Source organism: Candoia aspera, chromosome 15 (genome assembly GCF_035149785.1).
Source record: "Candoia aspera isolate rCanAsp1 chromosome 15, rCanAsp1.hap2, whole genome shotgun sequence".
Lineage (NCBI taxonomy): Eukaryota > Metazoa > Chordata > Lepidosauria > Squamata > Boidae > Candoia > Candoia aspera.
The window spans coordinates 9,685,297-9,710,119 of NC_086167.1; the positions used below are offsets into that span (position 1 = coordinate 9,685,297).

The 24,823-nt window shown below is 45.1% G+C and overlaps 2 protein-coding genes across 2 annotated transcripts in view; one reads left to right on the forward strand and one right to left on the reverse strand.

Annotated features, from left to right (window-relative positions):
* Nucleotides 1-9,014, forward strand: part of LOC134505551 (tRNA (32-2'-O)-methyltransferase regulator THADA-like) — a 31,694-nt gene extending 22,680 nt beyond the window's left edge. The window contains exons 24-31 of the mRNA XM_063315304.1: nt 77-313; nt 1,783-1,996; nt 2,519-2,725; nt 3,388-3,620; nt 5,274-5,450; nt 6,197-6,472; nt 7,019-7,224; nt 8,716-9,014. Coding sequence (XP_063171374.1) covers nt 77-313; nt 1,783-1,996; nt 2,519-2,725; nt 3,388-3,620; nt 5,274-5,450; nt 6,197-6,472; nt 7,019-7,224; nt 8,716-8,957 — 1,792 coding nt within the window. The 3' untranslated portion in view covers nt 8,958-9,014. The remainder of the gene's footprint in view (nt 1-76; nt 314-1,782; nt 1,997-2,518; nt 2,726-3,387; nt 3,621-5,273; nt 5,451-6,196; nt 6,473-7,018; nt 7,225-8,715) is intronic.
* Nucleotides 9,015-11,595: 2,581 nt separating this feature from the next.
* Nucleotides 11,596-24,823, reverse strand: part of SLC25A1 (solute carrier family 25 member 1) — a 31,172-nt gene continuing 17,944 nt past the window's right edge. The window contains exons 2-9 of the mRNA XM_063315959.1: nt 24,412-24,519; nt 22,928-23,027; nt 19,732-19,870; nt 18,452-18,536; nt 17,755-17,859; nt 15,956-16,071; nt 14,477-14,550; nt 11,596-14,300 (exon numbers count right to left, since the gene is read on the reverse strand). Coding sequence (XP_063172029.1) covers nt 14,186-14,300; nt 14,477-14,550; nt 15,956-16,071; nt 17,755-17,859; nt 18,452-18,536; nt 19,732-19,870; nt 22,928-23,027; nt 24,412-24,519 — 842 coding nt within the window. The 3' untranslated portion in view covers nt 11,596-14,185. The remainder of the gene's footprint in view (nt 14,301-14,476; nt 14,551-15,955; nt 16,072-17,754; nt 17,860-18,451; nt 18,537-19,731; nt 19,871-22,927; nt 23,028-24,411; nt 24,520-24,823) is intronic.

Consider the following 24,823-nt stretch of genomic DNA (forward strand, 5'->3'; position numbering starts at 1 on the left):
TGTCATTCATCATTCCTGAGCTCCCACCCAAAACTGATATTTTTTCTTCCCTTTTGCTTCTTTTTTTTTTTTACAGCACTCTGACCTGCTTCCTGGAACCCCTGATCCAGCTGTCAGGAAACCCCATTTATGCAGTTCGGGTGATAGCAGCCAAAGCCTTGGTGCCTTTCATTCTTGCAACGGACTATGGAAACATCCTCATGCAGTTGGCTTCCAGGTTCCCACAGCCAGAGACTGCTTTGTCCCATAATGCATTGCACGGATGTCTGTTGCAAATCCAGGCGACGTTGAGTCAAGCTCTGAGCGTGGATCAGTACGTTGCTTTCCAACAGTGCAAACATGGTCTGTGATCTTGGCATCACACGCACTGAGTCCAAGGGGGTCTTATTCACAGAGAGAATAGTAGGAGAGTGTAATGGGAAAGACCTTGGGAGACAGCGCCAAGAGATGCTGCCAAGGGAACGGCCAGATAAGAGAGGGCATAGCCTGTAGCTGGATAGTGGGTAAGGCAAGAGGCTCAGAAGGGACCCTCCCTAGTTTCTTGGGCTGTAAAGGAGATGGAGGAGGATGAGTCTGAAGGGGAGGGTGATATAATGGTATGTGAGAATGACCTTGGGAGATGAGGCAAAGAGAAGCTGTGAAGGGAATGGTCAGATAAGAGTCAGCTTAGCCCTCAGCTGGATAGTGGGTGGGGCAAGAGGCTCAGGAGGGACCCTCCCTAGTTTCTTGGGCTGTAAAGGAGATGGGGAGTGGAGAATTGTACTTTCAGACTTGCAAGATTCTGTCAATGTAGTCTTACAATAAAGTAGAATTACCTCACCTGGTCATGATTCCCATCTGGTGTACCCCACGAGGCCAACAAAGAGCACAGAAAATTTTTTCCATCCAGGGTTGCATTCTTTTCCTCTTTCTGTCACCCTTGGGAGACAGGAGGAAGGGCTGCAGGCTGAACAACCAGTGTATAAAAGGCATCTCAGCCCACAGAAGGAGAGGGGCCATGGGAAGCCTTTCAGAAGGGACCCTCCCTAGGTTTCTGAAGAGTAAAAGGAAAGGAGGGGAGAAATGCTTTCAGCCTTGCAAGATGCTGTTGCTGTAACCTTACAATAAAGATAGAGCTAGTGCTCCTGGCTGTGCTTCTTGGCTGGACTACCTCGAAGGGCTAACATCCATCTTGCAAGTGTGAAAGTATTTCTCCCCTAGTTTTCACTGAATGGAAAACTAGCCAACCACCTCTGAGTGTAGCGTTTTGCACAAATCCAGCCCATGTATTTAGTTTATGGCCAAGTGTGTCCTACAAAGCCAGAGCACCAGGAGTGAAGACAGTCTTCACCTCTGCCATACTGCTTCTCCCAGTTTTCCTGCCCCTCCCGTTTTCCTTTTCTGACCCTGTCCTTGCTGTCTCTTCACTGCGGGAACTGAATGCTAAGTACCCTGTTCATGGTCTGTCAAGCTCAGAGAGAAATAAAAACATGGCCAGAATCCATCTGCCACATCCAGGCAGGGGAAGGCATCACGAGTTTTGCACGCTTCCTCAATAAACATTTCTCCTTTTCCTGAGCATCCCCTCTCCCCCCCGATGTTGCCATTAAAAGACGGACATCAGAACCAATCCGGGTGCAAACTCTTTGTGCGCATCTTTTTTTAAGGATTTCGCTGCCGTTGAACAACTGAACTTCAGCGCACGCTGCTGAAATCTTCGCTGTTTCATTCTGCAGAACGTTGTTTGCAAGCCACAGTTTTGCCCGCTAACCTGACCTGCTGACGTTTCAACTTCTCTTTCAGGCTGTCTCCTGACTCGCTGGACTCCTTTACCTGCATGATGGAAAATCACATCTGGTTGCTGATGGGCACAAAACGGTGTCCTTTAATCTGCGCAGTTTACCTTCAGGTTTTGTCCTTGCTGCTGGAAAACTGTTCCCCGAGTTTTGTGCAGCGAGTCCGGGAGCTGGTGTGCAGGGCTCTGGCCAGTCCCAAACCTGGTTTCTCTCCAATCCAGGTATTCACGAATTTCAGGGCTGAGAGCCAACACAACGGACAAAAAAAAAGGTCCCTAGTTTTGCTCGAATTCCAATGTTTTAATCCAAAAAGGATAACATAAGGAGGAAATTGGGAGGCTGACATTCTCAGTGTGCTGGTGAAACTAACAGTAATAATTCCTGGTAACCCACTACTTTCACACCAGCGATGCTCACTTACTTGTATTTTATTAATTGTATTTCATTATTCTATTTTTGTTTGCTGTCTTTTATCTTTGGTGGTTTATTTTTAAAGCATTTAATTAAAAATATTAAGGTGGGAGGGAAGACAAAGACCTCTCAACATCCTTCATTCTTGAGATATGTGGGACTACAGCTTCCATCCTCCCCACCCAGCCTGCACATTGTGAGTGAGCGGGATGAAAGTCACATGCTGAGGAAGGTGGGTTCAGAAGCAGCTCGGGATAAAGCAATGGCTGAAGATGGCTTGTCACATTGGGAAAAAAGACATGGACCAGTGGCTTTTTTTGATCCTGTTCCAGCTTGGTTCTTCCATATTCTGCCAACGAGCTGTTAACTTCCTCTGCTACGAAGCAACAAGACAGGGATCTCCTGAAAGACTGAGTGAACTTAGCTTGCTTCTGCAAAAGGGAAATGTTGACATGCAAGCTGCCATTCTAACTTGGGTGTTGGACAACAAGGAAAGGAAAGGTTTGAAGCCCAGCAAGGAACTGCAGCTGGTGTTCATGGTAAGGTCTGGTTTTATCACAACAGCAGGACACATGGAATCGAGGGGGGGGGGTTCTACACCAACCCTGGGTCCATACGTGTTTTGCAAAATCCTGAGTCCTGTGGATAGGACTGCAAAAGACATGGTTCAAACTGGGGTCTACAAGTATTAGGGATTAGCCAGAAGATCTCCAGAAGAATTTCTGGTTCCAGTTTTGACCAGGGGCGATCAACATTCCTTTGCCAATTCAAGAAGCCAAGGACCAAATCCACAATGGTTGGGTTCACACGCTGCACAAAGCCATAATGTGAACAGTTTGGTTTAAGGTTTAATGCTATGTGTGAACCTAGGCATTGTGGCTTGCAAGCCATAGTGTAGAGCAGCATTTCTCAACCTTGGGAACTTTAAGATGCGTGGACTTCAACTCCCAGAATTCCCCACCCAGCATGGGTGAAGTCCACACATCTTAAAGTTCCCAAGGTTGAGAAACAGTGGTGTAGAGTGTCAAATATCAACTATGACTCATTCCTCAAACCATCAAACCATGGCTTAGCATGATATACAAAAACGAGGAACTCTACGCTACCCTTTTAATTTATATGAGAAGCCCTTTATATTCTCGATTCTGCTAGATGGGCATTTATTTTGGACACTAAATATGTTTCCCTTTCTTTGCCTTAGGAAAAATTCAGGGAGATCCTGAAAAGCACAGGAGACCCCACACTCCTGAAACTCTACTTGAACGTTTTTGTCTACCTGTTCGGCACTCCCCTTTCTCAGAGACAGCCTTTCCCAGGGAAATCACTGGCTCTGGAGTGCAGTGAAGCCCTGTTCTCTATGGTGGAAAGTGACCGTGAAAGCCCAGAGCTCCGAGATCATGCGCTCTGTGTCGCCACTTTGTTCCTGATTCAGCGGTAAGTAGCAGCTGCAGGTAGGAAACCAACAAAATCCCTTGCAAGCAGGGTTGTCCATCAGGTGTGGTCAGGAATGTCAAGGTGGTGGCCCCAGTGGCACAATCAAAGATTTGCTTTGGTCACACCATCACGGCCACCACCTTGACTTTTTTTATAGGCAATCAAATGTGATAAAAAAAAGTGTTCCATGCCCATAAAAATTGGACAGAGCTGTGATCACACTCTGATGGCCAATGACATTTTTTTACTCGATGAAACATGATAACAAAAGAGCATTATATGCGATGCCCATAAAAATGGGCAAAGCTTCACTGGCACCAGCATGGCAACGTTCTCAATGTTTTTGACCACATCCTATGGCCACCCCTGCTTTCAAGGCTCCATCTATCTTCTTCTCCAACGTTCCTTGTTCCATGTCTCGCCTCCATCTTCCTTCACTCTTCTCCGACACTCCATATTCTATGAACTCTGAGAATTACCCCTCCCGTTACAGGGGCCCCCTCCTTTAGATTTTTAAAAATTTAAACACTTCCTTAAGCGTGCTTCTCCACATCCCATGCCCACTTCTTTTAGATGGATGTTGCCTTTGTAGCTGATTAAGATTCACATTCAGAAAATGAAGCTTGCTATGTAGGGTATCCCCAGAAGTAATGATGAGTCAAAATTTGGCAATAAATCAGGATAAAAATTAAAAACGCCGTATCTATATATGTGCAGAAATAATTACTACAATAGTAATAATAAATTGCAGTGACCGATCCATGTTTAAGTGACTGCCCTATTATTTATGTGATGTCCTTTGTCTGTGGTTCTCAAAGTGTGGTCTGGGGACCCCTGGGGGTCCCCAAGAGCCTTTCAGGGTGTCCGTGAAGTCTAATCAATAAATATTTTAAAATTTACCAGTTTTAATTTCTAAAACAGTAAGTGTCAATAGATATAACCCACATAAACCAAATCTCTTTGGGGTCCTCTATCATTTTTAAGATGTAAAGTGAGACCAAAATATTTGAGAACCACTGGCCTATATACAAAGGGTGACAGCAGATGGTGGCTGACTGGTTGTTCTCAAAAAGGTTAGCAGAGTTAGATCTGGTCAGTATTTGGATGGGAGACCACTAGAAAATTCACTGGGAAGCCAGAACAACATGCCAGAAGGAAGCAACGGTAAAGCACAGCTCTATTTTTGCCAATAAACTGCACGGATGCTTCTAAGTCAGTGTTTCTCAATCTTGGCAACTTCAAGATGTGTGGACTTCAACTCCCAGAAATCCCCAGCCAGCATGCTGGCTGGGGAATTCTGGGCATTGAAGTCCACCCCTGCTGGCTAGGAATTCTGGGCGTTGAAGTCCACCCCTGCTGGCTAGGAATTCTGGGCGTTGAAGTCCACCCCTGCTGGCTAGGAATTCTGGGCGTTGAAGTCCACCCCTGCTGGCTAGGAATTCTGGGCGTTGAAGTCCACCCCTGCTGGCTAGGAATTCTGGGAGTTGGAGTCCACACATCTTAAAATTGCCAGGGTTGAGGAACGCTGTTCTAAATAATCACAAAGACTTGAATCTGACATAAGAGCAACTTTACCTTTATATATCTAACAGGGGATCTGGTTGAAAGCCAAAGAAATGAATCTGCAGTGTCACCTTCTCTCTTTTGGGACAGCCCCGGAGATGATCCTTTATGGGAACGATGGATTGCAGTGATAGGACAGTGGAGTTATTCCCTTTCAGCCGAGGTGCTGAGAACAGCTGCAGCGAAAGCTCTGAAAATGGGTGGCCCAGATTGGATTTGGAGAGTCCAGAAATCAACCAGCTCACTCCTCCGTTCCCGGGTTCTGCGGTACGTACCTTCAGGAACAGCATCCGTACCACCATCCGGCCCTTCAGAACAGTTGCCGGGGTCCCTGGATCCTCCGGAACATAACCAATTCCGTTCTGCCCCCATTTTAACCTTGTGCCTTTGCCTTAAATCCTCACCACTGGATCATTTCCCACAATGCTCCGATTGACAAAAAACCTGGGGCATCATGAGTAATGGAGTAAGATTTAGAGGGGTGGGGCCAGAATCAGCCAACCTGGGCTGCCTGGAGCATTATCACCACTACTCAGGTGGGTTCCCAAGTCCTTCTGAGAAGTTGGATTTGTATCAAGCCGGTAAGTGGGAGGATGGATAGGCCTGAACGGTGTTTCCTTTTCTATAATGAGTTGCCCAGCATGACATCCTTTCTGCAGCTTTTTCAGCATACTTGCAATTTGGTGAGCTCAACCCAGTGTTGCCAAGGCTAGGAGGGGAATGAAATTGAGGGGAAAATGGAAAAAGAGGAAAATAGCAGGGATGCGCTGGATAAATTAAATGTTTTCCCCTTGTTCCAAAGTTTTTTACCTCCACAGCTCAGTCTTCCTTATTGCTATCATGTCCTTGATTTAAAGGTAGCCAATCCAGCCTTGACCTCAACTTTCTTCCTTCCCACCACCATTTTTCTCTAATGAATGGGATTATGGAGATGTGAACCCTTCACCTTGCTTCCCTATCCCCCAATAACCCAAAACTAGTTTTTCTTTCTTTCCTTCTTACCCTTTCTTCAGAGTGATCGAGGCAGCGATCTGCCTGCTCCAAGACGAAGACCAAGAGGTGCGTCATGAAGCTGCTTCCTTCGCCAGCTGTTTGGTGCAGATGCCACCCCCTGTCCAGCAGGTTCAGCCTCAGCACAGTTGCCTTTTGCTCCAGAGCACGAAGGCTCTGCTAAGCCTGCTGCAGTTCCTGCTGGAAACCTTTGGGGACCATCCTTCAACATTTGCATCATTGATGCACCATCTCCCCATGATGGAGCTCCATGAAATCTTGGAGCTGGAGACCCAGGGGTAAGCAAGACAAGGAACATGGGCAGCCAAGGCAGGGATTCTTTTGACAAACTGTGATGCCAGCAGAATGGATACTTCTCCAACTCCAATTAGGAGCACAGAGATCTGCCTTCTCCATGGTAGACTGCTGATCTAGCTAGTTGAGTAGTTGAATCCTGACTCATCTCTCTTCCCCAGGGTTTGAAGCAGATCTAACTTCAACTTGAACTTGGTTCCATCACAATGCTTTAATTGAGAAATCCTAATTAGAGCACTACAATCAAGCTTTCCTCAGTTCTAGTGCCCTTGAGATAATGTGGGATGATCAAAATCAGGTTGACTGGGGAGTTATGGGAATCAAGGTCCAACAGGCTGCAGGGTGGGTAATGTTGCTGCAGATAATCCAACATGAGGTCCATTTAACCTTTTTCTCCCTGGCTTGGATTGCCCAACATGCCTCCTTATTAACCCACTTAGGCTGAGTTCACACAACACTTCTAAGCTGAAATGTGATTAGCCTGTTTGTGGTTCAGATGTTGTGTGAATATTGTGTTTCTCTCTTTTCAGAGCCGTCAGTCTCTACCAGGAGGATGAACCCAATGTTTACGCCGAGCCAGCAATCTTCTCCCAGATGTTGCTACCCTTTCTACTCCAACTGGTTGGCAACACATCCACCTCTCCAAAACTTTGGGAACCAATACAATCCTGGCTAGAAGCCAATGGAGCTGGGATCATCTCCACCATACAATTCTGCAGGCAGTGGTGGAGCCAAGGTGGGTTGGACAATGCTTCAAGACAGAGGTGTGCAACTTCCAACAGCTCAAGAGTCACACCCCCAAAGTGTGCAAAACTAAGTCCCATTTTGGAAGGGGTTTCGGGAAATGGACGTCTTGGTCATCTGCAAGGCTAAAGCAGCCATTTTGCCCTTTAATCTCCCCAGTGGGATCACCTACTCTTAAGAGGTTCTGAAGGCTACTCACAAGAAATGTGAGTAGATTGCCTGTGGCCTCTTATGTCGTACTTTTTGCCCCCCTCCTTTAAAGACACTGGCAAATTGGAATATGGGTAAAAGGCTGATTAGAATGGTGAAGGGTCTGGAAGTCAAGTCTGACAAGGATCAACTCAAAGTTCTGGAGATGTTTACCCTAGAGAGGGGACATTTAGAGGTAATCTGAGATGACTAAGACATTTCCTGAAGGACTTCATAAGAGGCTGTGGATTCTCCATCTCTGGAGGTTTTAAGAAGCCGGACAGCTATCTTTCAGAGATGATTTCATTGGTTTTTCTGCACATTGCAGAGCATTGGACTAGATGGTCATTGTGGCCCCAACTCCACAATGTTATGATCCTGTAAAATTCAACAAACCTGCTCTGTTAATCCAGAGGGCAGGACTTGAATCAAAGGAAAGAAAACACAAGGAAGGACGGACGGTTAGGGCTAAACATAAACAGAAGCTCTCTAGCAGTGAATGCTATTGGGATAGTGGGGTGGAAGGATTTAAGGAAGGACTAGACAGCCATTGACCGGGATTGTTATAAAGGATTCTTCCAACTGTACATTTCTGTGATTTCTAGGCTAAAAAGCAGAGATCTGGGAGAAGAAAGAGAGAAACACTGCAAGAATAGCATGTCAGAGGGGAAAACCCAGCAAGTCCTAATTGTAGTGAATTTTGTGTTGGTGTGGTTTAACCTCTGTCAGAAATGTGATTTCACTTAAAGGCTGAAATAGGACCATCCAGGGTGACATTTTGGAATCCAAGCATTTTATTCAACTGGGCAGTAAATGCGTAGTGAAATTTTAGAGTGCCTAAATGCAGAAATTGGGGTATGGAGTGGCAATAGGATTTGGGAAGAAGATAAGGCGCCTGAAGAATTATCCGTGGTGAGCAAGTTGTGGCCGTCCAGATGCTGTTAAGCTTTATTCCGGCCATGCCACAGCCAATGAAATAAGATGCTGAGAGATACCACTTCACAACCTCCAGACTAACCATCTGAGCTATAAAAAATTGTAGTTGGTTTGATATTCCCAGAACAAGTTGGAGCCTTCTCAGGTTTAGTGTGTTGGGCAAATTCAGGTTAAAGCAAGGGTAAAACTGATCAGAGTTAGTGTGTTGGGCAAATACAGCCAGGGGCCTTGAACTGACCCAGTAAAACATGGTTTGCAAACACCATGTTAATATGATAGCTTCACTGTCCACCTAAGCTTGACCTTCTGGATCACGGCATCATCACTCACTTCCTCAATCTCAATTCCTGTCTTTCAGAGGACAGCCCTTGCCAGCATCTTAAAGCTCTGTCCTGTCCTAAAGTACATTCTGCTATCACAACACTGTTGGTTAAGGCCGTCCTTGTGGTCCACATCCTGGAGGTCCTGGAAACTGAGAACCAGCCCAACTGCATCCAAGGAATTAGTGTCTCATCCCAGGAGCTGAGCTGCACCATCCAGTCCTTACAGAAGCTGCTCCATCAACGTGGAATAGCTATTACAGTCAAGAAGGAACAATAGCAAGCAGGACTACAGGAAACTTGTTAAGCATAAAGGACTTTTAATAAAGCTTTATTTTTTTAAAAAAAAAGCAATGGGTATATCCCAAGATTAATATATTCCTTACAGTAGTACTAGACAGCACACCGATATTCTACCTTGGACAGACCTCACTCTAAACAGCTAGGGATGTCAGGGGCAGTTCATGAGGCTTGCTCAGTGGGAGGCAACGTGGGAACAACACAGCATCCAGGATGTGATCAAGACAAGGATTTGCTACCAAATTTTAACTGTTTAGCATCAGGTTGCATGAGGACCAAACTGCATTCCAGAAGTACAAGCAGGTAACAAATATCTTGACCCCGGCTTGATGCAAGTGCCCAAGATGTAAATGGCACCGGGTGTATCTTTCCATCATGCTGGGTTCCCTAATCTTAAGGTTAGGTAAAAGTAAAGGTTTCCCTTGACGTAAAGTCCAGTCGTGTCCGACTCTAGGGGGCGGTGCTCATCTCCGTTTCTAAGCCGTTAGAGCCGGCGTTGTCCGTAGACCCGTCCGTGGTCATGTGGCCGGCATGACGACACGGAATGCCGTTACCTTCCCGCCGAAGCGGTACCTATTGATCTACTCACATTTGCATGTTTTTGAACTGCTAGGTGAGCAGGAGCTGGGACTAGCGACGGGAGCTCACCCCGTCGCGCGGATTCGAACCGCCGACCTTCCGATCGGCAGCGCAGCGGTTTAACCCGCAGCGCCACCGCATCCCATAATCTTAAGGTTACACAAGCACAAAGACTGTATGAACAGTCATGAGGTCACAAAAACCATGGGGTTAGGCAAGTACTTGTAGATGAACAAATGGGGGAAAACATTGAGAGGTCTGGAATGGAAGCCCAGGTGTGACTTAATGAATACAACCATGGCATTTTCTTGGCAGTTCAGAAGCCATTTGCCAATGTCAACTTCTGAGATGGTTTTTCATCTTCCCAAGTCTAGTCTATGTTAGAGTTTCTTGGACATCTCCCACTTAAGTGCTAACCAGGTCCAATATAATGCTTAGCTTTCTAATGTCAGCCAAGATTATTAGGCGTGGCCACCTGTTGCTGATGGTATATCCCAAATCCAGCCAGATGACATCATTGGACTCCACCAGGATGCTGCCAGATGCTTATGCTGTCCCAATCCTAGAATTCTAAAGTTTATTGATTCACCCAGACTCCTCTATCCAGAAGATGGATTCATGGGGTGCATATACAATATAGGATGCCATCCAATACTGTTCCACAGCGTGATTTCTTCCACACCATCCCTACCTTGGAAATGTCTTTATCAACCTGTAAGGTCTTCTCCTGGTGTCCTTAAAGTCCATTTTAAAAGAATTGGACAGAATCTTAGCCACCTCTGGCAACAACAAAATCTAGTTTAAAAATAAAGCTATTATCTCCTTGTAATCAATGTTCTCAGCAAGAGAACACAAGCTAAGAACAAATGGAAAATTAAGATGATTCACTGCTGACTCCACAGCTGGGCCAAAGTGCTGTTTTTTTGTTCCAGTATGCAAGCCTAGTCTTTTTATTTATTCAGTTGACGATATGGTTTCCGGCAAAGATCAACAAAACTCTTAAGAGCTCTGGGGACAAATTAATAAACATTTAGGATGATCTGAAATCAATACATTCACACTTAGGCACTTCCCTATTATTTCTATGACAGCTATGGGTGTCTTGGGCATCTGCAAGCTATCCACAAAAATCTCAACTGTACATCAATTATAGCTTAACATAATGGGTTTTACCTTATGAAATATGTGGGAAGGGAGAGGGGGGACTTTTTCAGATGGTGTACTCATTCTTTAAAAGGGTTCTCTACAGTTGGAAGGGGACACAAGAATCATGGAATCCTACCATCCAGAATAAGCAGAAAAACTAATTAAGCCATCCATGAGGTGGCTATCCAGCCTCTTCAAAATATCCAGAGATGAGGGACCCACAGCCTCTAGAGATAGTCTAATCCACTGTACAGATCTTACCATCGGGAAGGTTTCCTTGAACAAAACCTAGGTAACTGCAACTTTGATTGATTATGTGCCATCAAGTCAATGTCAACTAGCAACCACATAGACTTTCTCCATGATGACCAACCTGGTCTTTCAGTTGTTCCAACAGTACACCCATTGCCATTGTAACTGAGTCCATCACCCTGCTGCTGGTCATCCCCTTCTCTTTCCTTCCACCTTTCCCAGCATTATGGACTTCTCAAAGGAGCTGGGTCTTTCCATTGATTGAGTGACTGATGATGTGCCCTCAAGTCAGTGTCAATTCTTAGCAACCACATAGACTTTCTCCAACCTGGTCTATCAGATTTCCCAATGGTGCACCCATCACCACTGTAACTGAGTCCATCCACTGCAACTCAGACCTATTATCCTTGGTCCTAGTTGCATGGAAGATCGTTCCTGGCCATCTTCCCTGTAGCTTTCCTTCATGTATCTGAATATGGCTATCACAGCTCCTCTCATCAGCCTTCTTTCCTCTAGTCTGGACACCCCCATGCTCCTTCAGCCTGTCCTAACAGGGCACATCCATGGAATGGTACTGTTCAAAATAGCTTCTGCAGGAAAGCAACTTGGCAGTGTTTAAATGAAACAAAGAGGCAAGTGACTTAATAACCAGGCAACGTTGGTTTTATTGTCAACATCCATGCCGGAGAGCTCAGGAATTCCAAAACCATACTAGTGTTAGGCTGCCAGGGCATGCAGCGAGACATTTAGAACATTTAATTTAAATCCTCAACCTAAGAAACACCGGATCCTGTAAAAAATACAAGCAACAACCCCCTACCCTTGGCCAGCTCTGCATTAACTTTGTTGTATAGGTAGTATAAGAAAGCATCTTGGGAATTAACAGCCCACAGGAAGGGAAGTTCACTTACACTGACATTCAGAAAGAGAAGGGAAGAACAAGCAGGATCTCTATTTGGACAATGCTATGCCTCAAATACAATCTCTCCCTTACTGGTACCTCTGAGATTGGATACAAGCTTTGTCTAGAATCTTTCTGGACCAGCTTAGCCCCACAGGAGCAGCAAACCAGACTTACCGTAGCTCTTTCCACCCACAACTCCGTACCATGAAATGCAGGTTGTATTTAGCTAACCTGGGTTAAATTTGGAAAGTGGGCGGGTTGGGTAGGCGGGGGAGGAGGAGACCACCACATGTAACGAAAGGGACAAAGGATGCAAAACATTTGGCACTGATTAGTGGAATTATCCCAACTTCTCTTGGCACCAGGGCAGAAGAGACAAAGGGGCTGCCTTCCCCTTCTTAATACAGTACAAGAATTGGTAAAGCAGTGTTGTGTTTGCCAAATCCCAGGGCCTTGTTGAAGGTCTTCCTAAGGTTCTCAAACTAAGGCAGTGTCTAAGGAGGAGAACAAAGTCCCTTTGAAAAGGATGAATGGGGAGGTCTTCTCTCCACTAGATGCCCCATGGAGCATGGTCTGAAAGAAGAATCATGTCAATTGCTCCCTTTCCCCCAACAACTTGAAAAGCTGCAAACCAATGAATCCTACAGAATGAGTAAATGGGCACAGCAGGGCAGGTTCTGTCCAACGGGAAGGCAACATTCCTGCATGTTCCAGATAGAGGACAAAAGGAGGTCCTCAACATATCCATGTAGATATTTTTTTAAAAAATCACACACATTCATCTGAACAAAAACCCAAACTGCCAGGCATGAGGGTGGAGAGGCACATAAAAGCCAGGGTTTGGGGAAGAATAATACTGCAGTTTCCAGACTGGCTAGATCCTCCCTGCCAAAGTTTAGCATCTCCATCACCGAAGATCAATAGCCACTACTATTTCTCTAGGTAGTTGATACATTAGTGCCCACCTGGGGCAACTTCCCACCTGCCCAAGCAGCCTTGACCCATTCTGTCTGCTGCATAACTGACTTGCCAGCCACCAAGCTGGCAATATCATCCTCTTCTCCCACATCCTGAAGAACAAGATATGCAATGCCTCTTTTGGATACAGGGAATGAAGGCCAATGGGGGGGCGGGTCTGAGAAAACACAGCACAATAATAACTGCTGTTCTTCCTAGTTTCCCTGCATCTGTGTTATCGGAATGTGGCTAGGAGAAGACCTACATGGAGAATTTTTATCCTGCACTGGAGATACCTGTCTAAGCCAGAAGCCTAGGATGTCCATTTGTGGCTCAGAGGATCAGACTTGATCATGAAGGACTGCAACTTGCCAAAAGAAAATGATGAAAGGGTGATTCTTGGAATGTATTCAGTGTTTTGGTTTTGATTACCACTTCTTGAAGTCCCAGAAGTGGATGAATATCAGGTTTCCACCAAAGGAGTGGGGTGCCAAGAGAGATACAGACCACCTCTATCTCCTTTGGGATGGAGATACTTTTTCTGGGCATGTTTTAAGTCTCAGAGCTTGCCTTCCCTAACCTAATGCCCTGAAAGAGTGTTGGACCACAAGATCAAGAAATCCTAGCAGACCCAGCAAATGGTTCTAAGGACCTGGGAAGCATCAGATTGGGAAAGATGCTTCAGACCACCTTGCTGATCAACCTAAGTCAACTTGAGATCCTTTTTCTTGCTGACCACTGGGAAGACCTCCCTATGTTCCACCTCTCTCTTTCCAAAATGATCTTTGGTGGAAAGGCATCAAATAAAAATGGCACTACAAAAACAAATTAGCACTCACACAGATGCACACGCACACCCAACCATTCCAGCCATCAGCACATTCCTCAATTTGTCTTTTTTTGAAAAGGAAGGACTTGCCTTGAACTTGTATTCTAAGGGTGAACAAGTGAGAGAGCCAACGAGCATGTGTATTCCCTCCCCCCTTTCAAGAGTACCAAAGAAAACCACTTCACCCCACCCATTGACCTCATTCCCTGACCCACCACCGGAAGAAAACCATTTGAAGATGACCCATGAATTCATTCCCGTGACCCCATCCTGCTTACCCCGCCAGCCGTCTCACACAATTGATCATTACAGACAGAAGAATCCACAGTTCATTTCGATAAATAAGTATCATAAGATGTGATAGTGACTTGGGGACTGGATTCATGTCCTCTTTGCACCTGGGGCACCACTCCCAGTGAGAAGAAAAAGAATGAAGAAACGCACCACCCTTTCAGATGCCTTCTGCAGTTGGTCACGCCTTTTTCCCAGCTGTTGCCTGATGGGGTGGGCAGATGACCACCCAGCTCACGGCCGTGAGCTCTCAGTCTGTTTTCCACACTTTGTTGAGTACCTTGACCACTTCATCATAGATGATAAACACAATGGCTACATCTAAGCAGACCCTTCCCAGGCGAGGAATCGTCCCCTTGTAAAACCTACAGAGGAAAAGGAAAGGGAGTGAGAACCAGAGATATCTCAGGAGGCTTCTGAACTACACCCATGAACTTGAGAAGAGTCAGATGGCTTGGGGGTTGCTCACCCTTGTGGTAAGCATCCTGGAGAACCAAGTTGCCCACCACCCTTGTATCTTTCAAAGCCATGCCAAACTCACGCAAGAGGTCCTTCATGTTTCATAATTTGGTAGGCGCAATTCAAGGTGCTCTTGTACTTATGCGCTTCAAGACCCTACAAAAAAAAGAAGGGAGAAGGAAGGGGAGGTAGGATGAGCAATACTAACAAGAAGTTGGGTACTACATAATCCAACAGCTTGTCTCACTGGGGCTCAAGCTGGTCACACCCATTTCATGTCTGCTTCTGGTCTAAATCCAATGAGACTCACAACTGAACCTCCCCTCTCTTTTACCAACCCCCCCCCCGGAAAGTCACAAAAATCCTGCCCCTCCCAAATTCACAAAAAAGGTCCATCACCGGATCAAACCACTGCAGCATCAAATTCAGTATTCTTCCTCCAAGCATAGATAGGTTTTCTCCAAGAGTATCTCTCCCCAACCTGGTCTTCAATGTGTATCATGTGCATGTGAATGGCTGTGCGGGTGTATTGTTGCACTACATGCTCTAAGAAAGTAGTCAGAAAACAGCCAGTTATGTTCCTGGTGTTCTGGTGGAATCTTCGCTATGCTCTGACATGGCATATAAGGTACCTTTCTCTCTCATCCACAAACACCTTTAGACAGTAACCTATTGTGTCCTATTGGCTGATAGACATCTCCCAATTCTACTCTACATGGATGGCGCAGTTCTTCTCTCCTTGTCTTCTACAGCAGATGAAGATCATTGGTTGGTAGATGACAGCACATAATCTCAGGAATTAATAAACCACCTTCAGTCATTGGCCATGTTTGCTAGGCTGAGAAAGGTTAAGAACCCAGAATCATGTGGGGATCCTGTGGGTTCCCCAGTTCTGACCAACACAGAAAAATTTCTGGTGCATGGACCCCAATGTAGTCCAAACAACAGCCTCCAGGCAGAAAAGGGATAGGTTTGTAGAGGAGGAGGACCCTGAGTTTTGCAGAAGGAGAAACTCTGAAGGGAGAAAGGAAGTCTCTGTATGAGAATGAAAACTGAACATCCCGCAAGAATTCCACAAGGCTCTCTAACTCATGCATTCTGAACCAGACAAAATGCACACATCTGCTGAAAAACAGCTCAGCTAATCAAGAGATGCTTGGAATTTAACCTTCTCCCCACTGTTGGACCTAGCCAAAGACGCACGGGCCTCAAGGGTCAACCCGCTGCGTTCTTCTGATCATTGGAAGTGGAGCTCAGTTCTAAAACCCAAGCAATGGGTTACCCGAAGAGCTGATTAAGAGAGCCAGTTTGGTCTAGTGGTTAAGGCAACGGGCTAGGAACCAGGAGGCTGTGAGTTCTAGTCCCGCCCGAGGCACGAAAGCCGGCTGGGTGACCTTGGGCCAGTCCCTCTCTCTCAGCCCAACCCAACTCACAGGGCTGCTGTTGTGGGGAAAATAGGACGAGGAAGGAGTACTAGGGATGTTCGCCGCCTTGAGTTATTTATAGAAATAATAAAGGTGGGATAAAAATTAAACAAACAAACAAACAAACCCCAGCCTACCTGCATCCTGGTCTTCACAACATCTAACGGGGTGTTACCAAAGACGCTGGCAGCACCAGCGAGCGCCCCAAATACTCCCGTCACAAGTGGGTTCACCTCCTTGCTTGGATTGTCCCCTGAAAGGAAATAAATATGGGTAAGGAAAAAGAAAAGGGAGGGGTTGTTCTTCCTTTTTTATATATATAAATTTTATTAAAACTGCTGAAGAGAACATAAAAACCAACACAAACTAATACAGAATAACCAAAGAAAGAGAGAGAGAAAATAAAAAAAGACAACAGGGCAGAAAGAAAAAAGAAACAGAAAGAAACAGCTTTCAATTTCATTTGCAGCAGGTACAAGTCATGAAGAGTCGGAAGCGACTAAACGAATAAACAACAAGTATGATTACGAAGTTATCTCATGCCGAGATTACAAAAAAGGCTCACTTTTTTCTATTACCTAATTTTTTTTTCTAATCAAAAGCACAAGTCATAAGTGCGTTTTTTTCCCTGTTTCATGCAAAAAGTCTATAAGGGGTTTCCAGGCAGCCATGCATGTAGATGTTGTCTTTTCTCTAATCAAGGAAGTCAATTTAGCCATCTTTGCAAGTTCCATCATCTTCACCATTCCTCCATGGTGGGTAGCGTTGAGCCTTTCCACTTTTGAGCATATAATAATCTCACTGCAGTCATCATAAATAAAAACGAAGTTCCATGGCCTTTCTTCTAGTTGTCTATCCATTAGTCCCGAAAGAAAAGTCTCTGGTTTCAATTGTACATTAGTCTTTAAAATCTTCTGAATTAGTGTGGGGAGGGTATTCTTTCAATACATATCTGGCTTCTTTGATTAAATTAAATTTGTACTGATTTATGGTCAACAAGCCAAACCACCCCATTCATGTTATGCATTGGAAAGACCAATCTATACAGAGAATAAACAAGGGGTTAAGCATCCCTTCACTCAGGAAATGCCATCAGCACAAACTTTTCAGTCACCACCCTCCACTACAGGTAGTCCATGCTTAACAACCATTCATTTAGTGACAGTTTGGACTTATGACGGTGCTGAAAAAACCAACTTACGACCAGTCCTCACACTTAGGACTGTCACAGCATCCCCAGAGTCATGTGATCACAGTTTGGGCACTTATCAACCAATTCACATCTAACACCACTGCAGTGTCACATGGTCACATAATTGTCATTTTCAACCTTGCTGGCTGGCTTCTGGCAAGCAAAATCAATGGGGAACGGCGTGATTCGCCTAACGACCACACGGTTTACTTAACGCCCACAGTGATTTGCTTAACAACTGTCGCAAAAAAGGTTGTAAAATCAGGTTGGATTTGCTTCATAACCTCTTCGCTTAGCAATGGAAATTCTGGTCCCAATTGTGGTCACTAAGTGAGGACTACCTGTAGTTTAGAACAGTATTCTGTTTAAGATCCTTACAGCTTCTTCTCCACCAGGTTTTGGGAAGATGGGTTGACTGGATCTCTACGCCATTTTGGAAACTGCTTCTCGCCTTATCAATGTGAGCACCAGCATTCCCAGGGAGAGCGATTTAGGACTTCCATATTCCCATCTCAGACTAACTCCCTACAGCTATAGGCGGAAAGCTGTTGTTGACCTTGGTGCATATTAGCAAAAGAAACATCAAAAGTCCTATTTGTGTGTGTTTTAATCATGGCCTGGCCCCAGAAAACTTTTTAAAAGTTAAAACAATATATTATTCAGGACCCAGAGCAGGATAATAGAAGCAGAGGATCAGAGGAAAAGGGACAGGAAATAGTTTTCTAAACGCTGGGCGCTACTTACCTTTGTACCAGTTCCTAAGAGCTGTCATGACAAAAAAGCGGATGGCTTGGTTGGAACCTTGTTTGAGGACTGTGGCGGTTAAACCCTGATAGGTTCCTTTTAACCCTACAAAACAGGAGGTGGGGGAAGACAACAGCTGAAGAGTTAAGAGGAAAAATCCAGCATTCTAAAATGAAATCTCTCCTGGCCAGAAAACACACCCACGCAAGTTTAGTTTCTGGCTAAGCGGAGACCAGGAGTGTCAGCCCCTCCAAACTGCAGTCCAAGAACAGGAACATTTCTACCAGCTTTGCCAAATTGGACATTTTCCAGCGGGCAACCCCACAGCTCACAAACATCTCAAAACAACAGAAACGGATAGTAAGTGGAAGTCTGATGAATCCAGGAGGCATTATATTCGGCATGAGGTGGTGATCCCCATTCAGAAACCTCAATGGTAGAACAATGAGACATCCACCCAAGTAATCACCCAATTCAAGAGGAAACTGCCTCTTGAGTTTCCTAAGACTGACAATCATCTCATCCATTCTCCGAACTCTGGGATTAAATCGGTTCGACTACTTTCTAAATTATATTCAGCGTGTTCTAGATGAGACTATTCCATCCTGGTTCATGGATCTTTAAACACAGCCAATTTCCAATCATAGAGATAAGGAGACAGACCCCCATCCCACCACCAGTGATTTCCATTTCTCACCTTGTTCCCGAACTATCTCCCGCACGCCATGAAAGAAACCTCGGTATTTTGGATGGGGGGAACACTGGTCATGGATGAACTTCACCTGCAGAAAAATTGCAACAGAGAAGACAACAGGGGTTGTTAACTCCAGAGAAGGATTTGCGTTGATACTTTGCATCCTGGACTTGCAGCCCCTGATCCTCCTGTTCAAAGGACGCTCCCCAGGACCCAACAAGAGATAAAGATGAACTAAAGATAAAACTGGTTTAGATGATGGTTATTTGCATCTTACAAGAAAATACACACCTCCTAGCTACTTCTGCCTGATTGCCTATGGAAGACAGGACCTTTATTAGCTGTGAGATTAACTCAACAGAAGGAGACAATCCATCCAAAGACAGAAGGAAATGTGCCCTTGCAGTTCTTGCCATTGATCGCAAGGGGGCATCTATTGTAAGGTCAGTTTTCACAATTCAGCTGTGCAAAATCCTGCAGGAGTTCTGTATGCATTCTGCATACTAACAGTTACATGTTTAATATTATTACGTATTTGCACCCAGCTGTTTTAGTTTCCTGGATTGCCACATGCAACATGCCACGTGCCAAGTGACAAAACACAAAACACTTTACCCATGTTAAAAACTCACGTTTCAGCTTTCAAACACGCGAAGATGCAAATGTATTTTTTTCTCTCTCTCCCCCAAACAAAAACTCAGGCAGTTTAAGGGCCTTATTCTGGCCTGCTTCTTGCTAAGCCATCATGCAGCTCTGCTTGCTTCTGGCTTAATTTGCCTTGTGATCCCAGCCACTGTGTTTTCTAAACCATGGTTTTACCAGGTAGGGTATTGGCTGAACTTGGCCGATAGTGGGTTAGTCAACAAATGTGGCTTGGTATAAGGTGTCAGCCCAGATCCTGGGTCAGATCCAGCTCCTTGGAATGATGACCTGGTCTGTCTATTGCAACGGACTTCAGAGCCAGGAGGTGGGGAGTGTCGGGATCCCATCACCTTTGCTGTGAAACTTCCGAGTTCTCCCTTACTATCATAATTGATGGATGATGGTTCTTAAGTTGATGGTTCTTCACAGCCTCTCCAAAGGAAGGAACTGAGAAGAACAAGGCAGACTCAGGAAAGCCCTTAAGATGCATGGGAAATGAGACAGAGGGAGATGCCCCACCTACTCCTCCTTTTAGCTCCACCCACCAACTGACCCTTATCCCACTAGGGAATGCAAACAATGTTCTTCTCCACCGCCAGGATGCCATAAACAGCAGGTCCAGTTTCTGTCAATGCTTTTACCTTGATGGTTTCCATGGGACAGACCACCACCACAGCTTCAGCCACGCCAGCCCCCAACCCGGCAAGAAGGCCACGCGTGCTGTCCAGCTTCCCATCTGCATCTCTCATGTGGTTGCTCAGGAATTCAAACATGCCAAACCTGCGCAGGGGGAAAAGAACAGCCCGGTGGGCACAGGGAGAAAAATGAAAGTCATCTATCAAAGACTAGACCTGTACACTGTGCATTTATCATTCTGCAAATAGAGGAAAAGCGTCTTCATTCACCCTGAGCTGCCAACAGCCAATTTTCCATGAACATTTGAAGCAGTAACATCTGCCCTCCCTCTCTTTGCTGAAAGACAGTTTTAAACAAGCTGATAAAGCCATTGTTACAGTGGGTTTTAGCCACACCATCCTGAGGGCTGCAAAAATAAGGTTGGGAAGCAGATACAAAAAAAGTCCAGAAACTTGGTGGATCTGTCCTGGTTTGCCAGGGAGATCAAAGATGGATCACGGGCAAAAGGGTGAAGCAACACTGCCGTTTTGGATCTGGGCTGCCAGGTCTGAGACACCCGGAAGCACACTGGGGAGGCCACAGAAGGCCCAGGAGAGAGATGATTGAACTCAAGAAGTGCTGTTGTTTATCTACTGCCACCAAAATGGAGAAAGAAGCTGGTGGGTTCATTGGCTTGCCAGAATGAAATTCCATCCCCTCCTGGGAACACAGGGATGAAATTCTCTCCCCCCTGTCCAGGAACATGGGGACCAAATTTCATCCCTTCTACTTGGGAATATGGGGGCCAATTTCCATCTCCTCACTTAGAATCTGAGGCCAAATTCTGTCCCCCCCACTCAGAGATCTGGGGTCCGAATTCTATCCCTCCTACTTGGGAATACGGGGACCAATTTCCACCACCCCCCACTTAGAATCTGGGGCCAAATTCTGTCCCCCCCACTCAGAGATCTGGGGTCTGAATTCTATCCCTCCTACTTGGGAATACGGGGACCAATTTTCATCCCCCCCACCTAGAATCTGGGGCCAAATTCTGTCCCCCCTACTTGGGAGTACAGGGCCAAATTTCCATTCCCCACTTAGAATTTGGGGCCAAATCTTGTCTGCCCCCAGAAATCTGGGGACCAAATTCCATCCCCCCAACAAATCTCCAGCCCTCTCCCCTCCTGACTTTATTCAAATAAATCCTCTTTGCCCAACCTGATTATCCCTTCTCAAGGCCTCCCATCATCGCTAGATACACACAGAAAATCTGGCGTGTTTGAACTTTGAGCGAGGAAAGAGGTAAGAGAGAGGGGGAGGTTAACAAACTGTCAGCAAGAGCTATTATCTGAAGCTTTGTTCCCTCTAGAAAAAAGAATGAGTGAAAACAGCCACTGCTAAAACCAGATTCAAGGGATCACCCCAAGCAGGTTAGTTCAGCTTGGCCATTAAGCACTGCACACCCCTGAGCAAAGCCAAGATTTGCTAAAGCCTGGTTTGCTGATTTAAACCACAACTGACTGAGTACAGATAACCCATTAAATCAAATCTTTATTATGGCCACAGACCAGCATATAACACAGTAAGCTAGAAACCACAGCTTAGTAATCACAACAGGCAACATGAATCCATAAATGAATGAATTGCTTATTACGGTCACAGACCATCAAATTCCATAGAATTAACACATCAAAGAAAATGAATTATGGGATATGCAGTCCCCAAAGATGTTTATGATGCTTGGAATGTTATTAGAAAACATAACAAGGATAAGGTCCCTTAAGACTACAGAATACTCAGGTCAAACATGCAATCCAATGATTTAATATATTATGTCATGCCCACTGATTACTTCTTTTTATGAGCTGCTTATTGGGGGTTTTTTATAGGAAAAAAAAATCTTTGTTTCAATCCTTAATGTCTCCAGCATGTTTGCTGGTCTATCTTCCCTTTTATTGCTTGGCTAATTCAATTCCTTAGATTAGCTCTAAATTAAATTTTATCAGCTTAATTTGGCATCAACTGTTTCTCGGATTAGCTTTTTTTCTTTTCTTTTATGTTGCTTTTTGGTGACGTTTTAAGCGTAAGCAGCAAATGAAGGGAGTCCAGTAACAAAACCAGTCGCAGCAGACTGAGTTCATAAGTGCATAAAGAGAAAAGCAAGACAATTTAGAGCTGGGTTAATAATCCACAGACTTAGAGCAAAGTTTGTTATGTCACCAAAATGTGGTAGTAAAATGGCTTGATTTCAGCGGCATGATTTTCAGCTTTTGTCAGCGCGTCAAGGTAGACCAGATAGGGAGATACGAATGCTAATACTTATTATAAGGTTATAGTAACAGAATCTTGCAAGTCTGAATGGGCTTCCTCCCTCCATCTTTGTGAGAACTAGGGAAGGTCTTGTTGGAGGTGGTTCCTCAAATTACATTTCTGCCCCGGACTCAGATTTCTTTTATCTGATGGTTGTCTTGGTTGCGGCTCTTCCTTCTGTTCCTCAAGTTAATTCCTTCTTCCCGTTACAGTTTTTCAGATGGTTTCCACTCCTACCCATAAAATTTCTCTAAAGGCCAATAAGAAGAAAGAGGAGGAGGAGGAGGAAGAGGAGGAGGAGGGGGAAATGGCAGCCATGCTTCTGGGGATATTAGCCCATCACTAAAGGACCTCCTGAAGCCCTTTAGAAGGTTATACTGTGGGACATGCAAAACATTTTGATCGTGAAATATTTCTTCTGATTACTGATGCTCAAAACAGGTCTCTTGAGTTTGAACAGATTGTGTGTCACCAAGTCAGCGTCAATTTTCTCCACAATGATCTATCCCTAAGTTGGTCCTTCAGGTCTTACAACGGTGCACCTAGCACCACTATAATTGAATTAATCCCCCTTGCTGCTGGTTGTCCTCTTCTTCTCTTTCCTTCCACCTTCCCCAGCATTATAGACCTCCAGAGAGCTGGATCTTTGCCTCACATGTCCAAAATATGATGATTTGGGCCTTGTCCATTGTACCTGGTGGGAGAACTCTGGATTGACCTATTCTATGAATGATAAACTTGAAACTGGCCCATATCTAGAAGGAGGAGGAATAACTTTTCATCCCTGAAACATTTTCAACTCAAAAGGTTCTGCATACTCCTAAGGCCTGATGTGTGACTCCTGTCACACATCACCCACCTGTGTCTTCACACCACCCCTGACCCCCCAATGTGTGTCCAGTAGATGTTTACCTCACAGCAGCCTTCGGGATGGACCCATACACCAAGGAGCTGAGTCCTCGGTAAAGACCTTTGATCCCATGATCCTTCACCGTCACTTGGACGCAATCCACTGAGCATAAAAAAGAAAAGAATAAGGGAAAATACCTGCATTATTAAAAGGCAACCAGGTCAAATGGGTGAAAGTCAAACAGAGAGACAGAAGGAAACAAATCTGTAAAAATGAAGACATGTGTAATGGTATGTGGGAGAGACCTGGGGAGACTGGGTGAAAAAATGCTGCTGAAGGAATGGTCAGATAAGAGAGGGCAGAGCCCGCAGCTGGATAGTGGGTGGGGCAAGAGGCTCAGGAGGGACCCTTCCTAGTTTCTCAGGCAGTAAAGGAGATGGGGAGGGGAGGAAGAGCCTGAAGGGGAGGGTGATGTAACGGTATGCGGGAAAGACCTTGGGAGATGGGGCCAAGAGACACTGCCAAGGGAATGGTCAGGTAAGAGAGGGCATAGCCCGCAGCTGGACAGTGAGCGGGGCAAGAGGCTCAGAAGAGACCCTCACTAGTTTCTTGGGCTGTAAAGGAGACAGGTGGGGGGAAGATTGTACTTTCAGACTTTAAAAATTCTGTTAATGCAGCTTTACAATAAAGTAGAATTAGCTTATCTGGCTGTGTTTCCTGTCTGGTCTAGCCTTACCAGCCAAAAATACAGACAGACAAAACGAAAGGATTCCTTATTGTTACAATCAACTGAACACTTACACCAAAGACCTTGTTCTCATCACACCAGCCTTTATTGCAGGAGAGGTGTGTTAGTCCAAAGCAGTAAAAATCAGAAGGTGCCTGATTGATTTAAAGGCATACTATATATACTTACAAATAAGCCAAGAATTTTAACAGCCAAAATACACGCAAAAAGTCAGGTTCAGCTTATCCACAGGTGGGTTTAATATGCAATAATACTTCTTAAAAGTACCTGTATTTCCTGTATATACTCACATATTAACCCATCCGCGGATAAACTGACCCTTGAATTTTTAACCAAAATACCATGGAAAATGCAGGTCATCTTATCTGCAGGTGGCACATTTTTCACGTTATTTTGGTTAAAAAATCCAAGGGCCGGCTTATCTGCGGATGGACTTACCCGTGAGTATATCTGGGAAATAACCATTTTAAATTTTAAATAAAATGCATTCAGCAGAAAAGGGGCCACCGGAAACCGTGAACTAATATCCCTGAGAAATCAGTCAAAATTCAGCCTCTTTATAAAGACAAAAGATGGTTGAGAAGATTCCAGAGGCACGCAAGGGAGGTCACTAATAATGGAAAATCTTGCAATTCCGGGTTCTCGTATCATCCTCTGAGATATGGATGGTACTATGTAGTTCCCTCAAAAGGATTAGATGGGCTAATCTGATTGCTGGCTTGTTCCCAGGAATTTGGGGTAAGCGAATAGCGGTTTGGCGGACTGATCTAGAAACTGAATGGTCCAACCCAGTCTTACCGATGCCTTTATAGCGTGGCGGGTTGGCCTTCTCGTCGAGCTGCAGCTGCGTTTTCACATATTCCGTGGGGAACGTTATGCAGATTTCAATACCTCCCGCGATGCCACCTGGAACGATGAGCAAGAGAAGCGTGATGAATCTGCTGTGGGTATGTAGGAAAGAAAAAAATATTAATCACGTCAGCAGCTTTTTTTCCCCGGCTACTGTGAGCTTATCCTGTCAAGGAGGGGGAAAATGGCAGCCGCTTGGCACGGTTTAGATGGCACTGTGTTATGGACCAGGGCGCAAAACCTTTTCTTTTCCCCCAAGGTGACCTTCCAGAAATATGCCAGTGGGGAAGCAGGGCCAGGAAAAAAGACTGGGTAAGAGGGTACGAAAATGGCGTCAAATTAAATCAAACTGTGGTCCGTA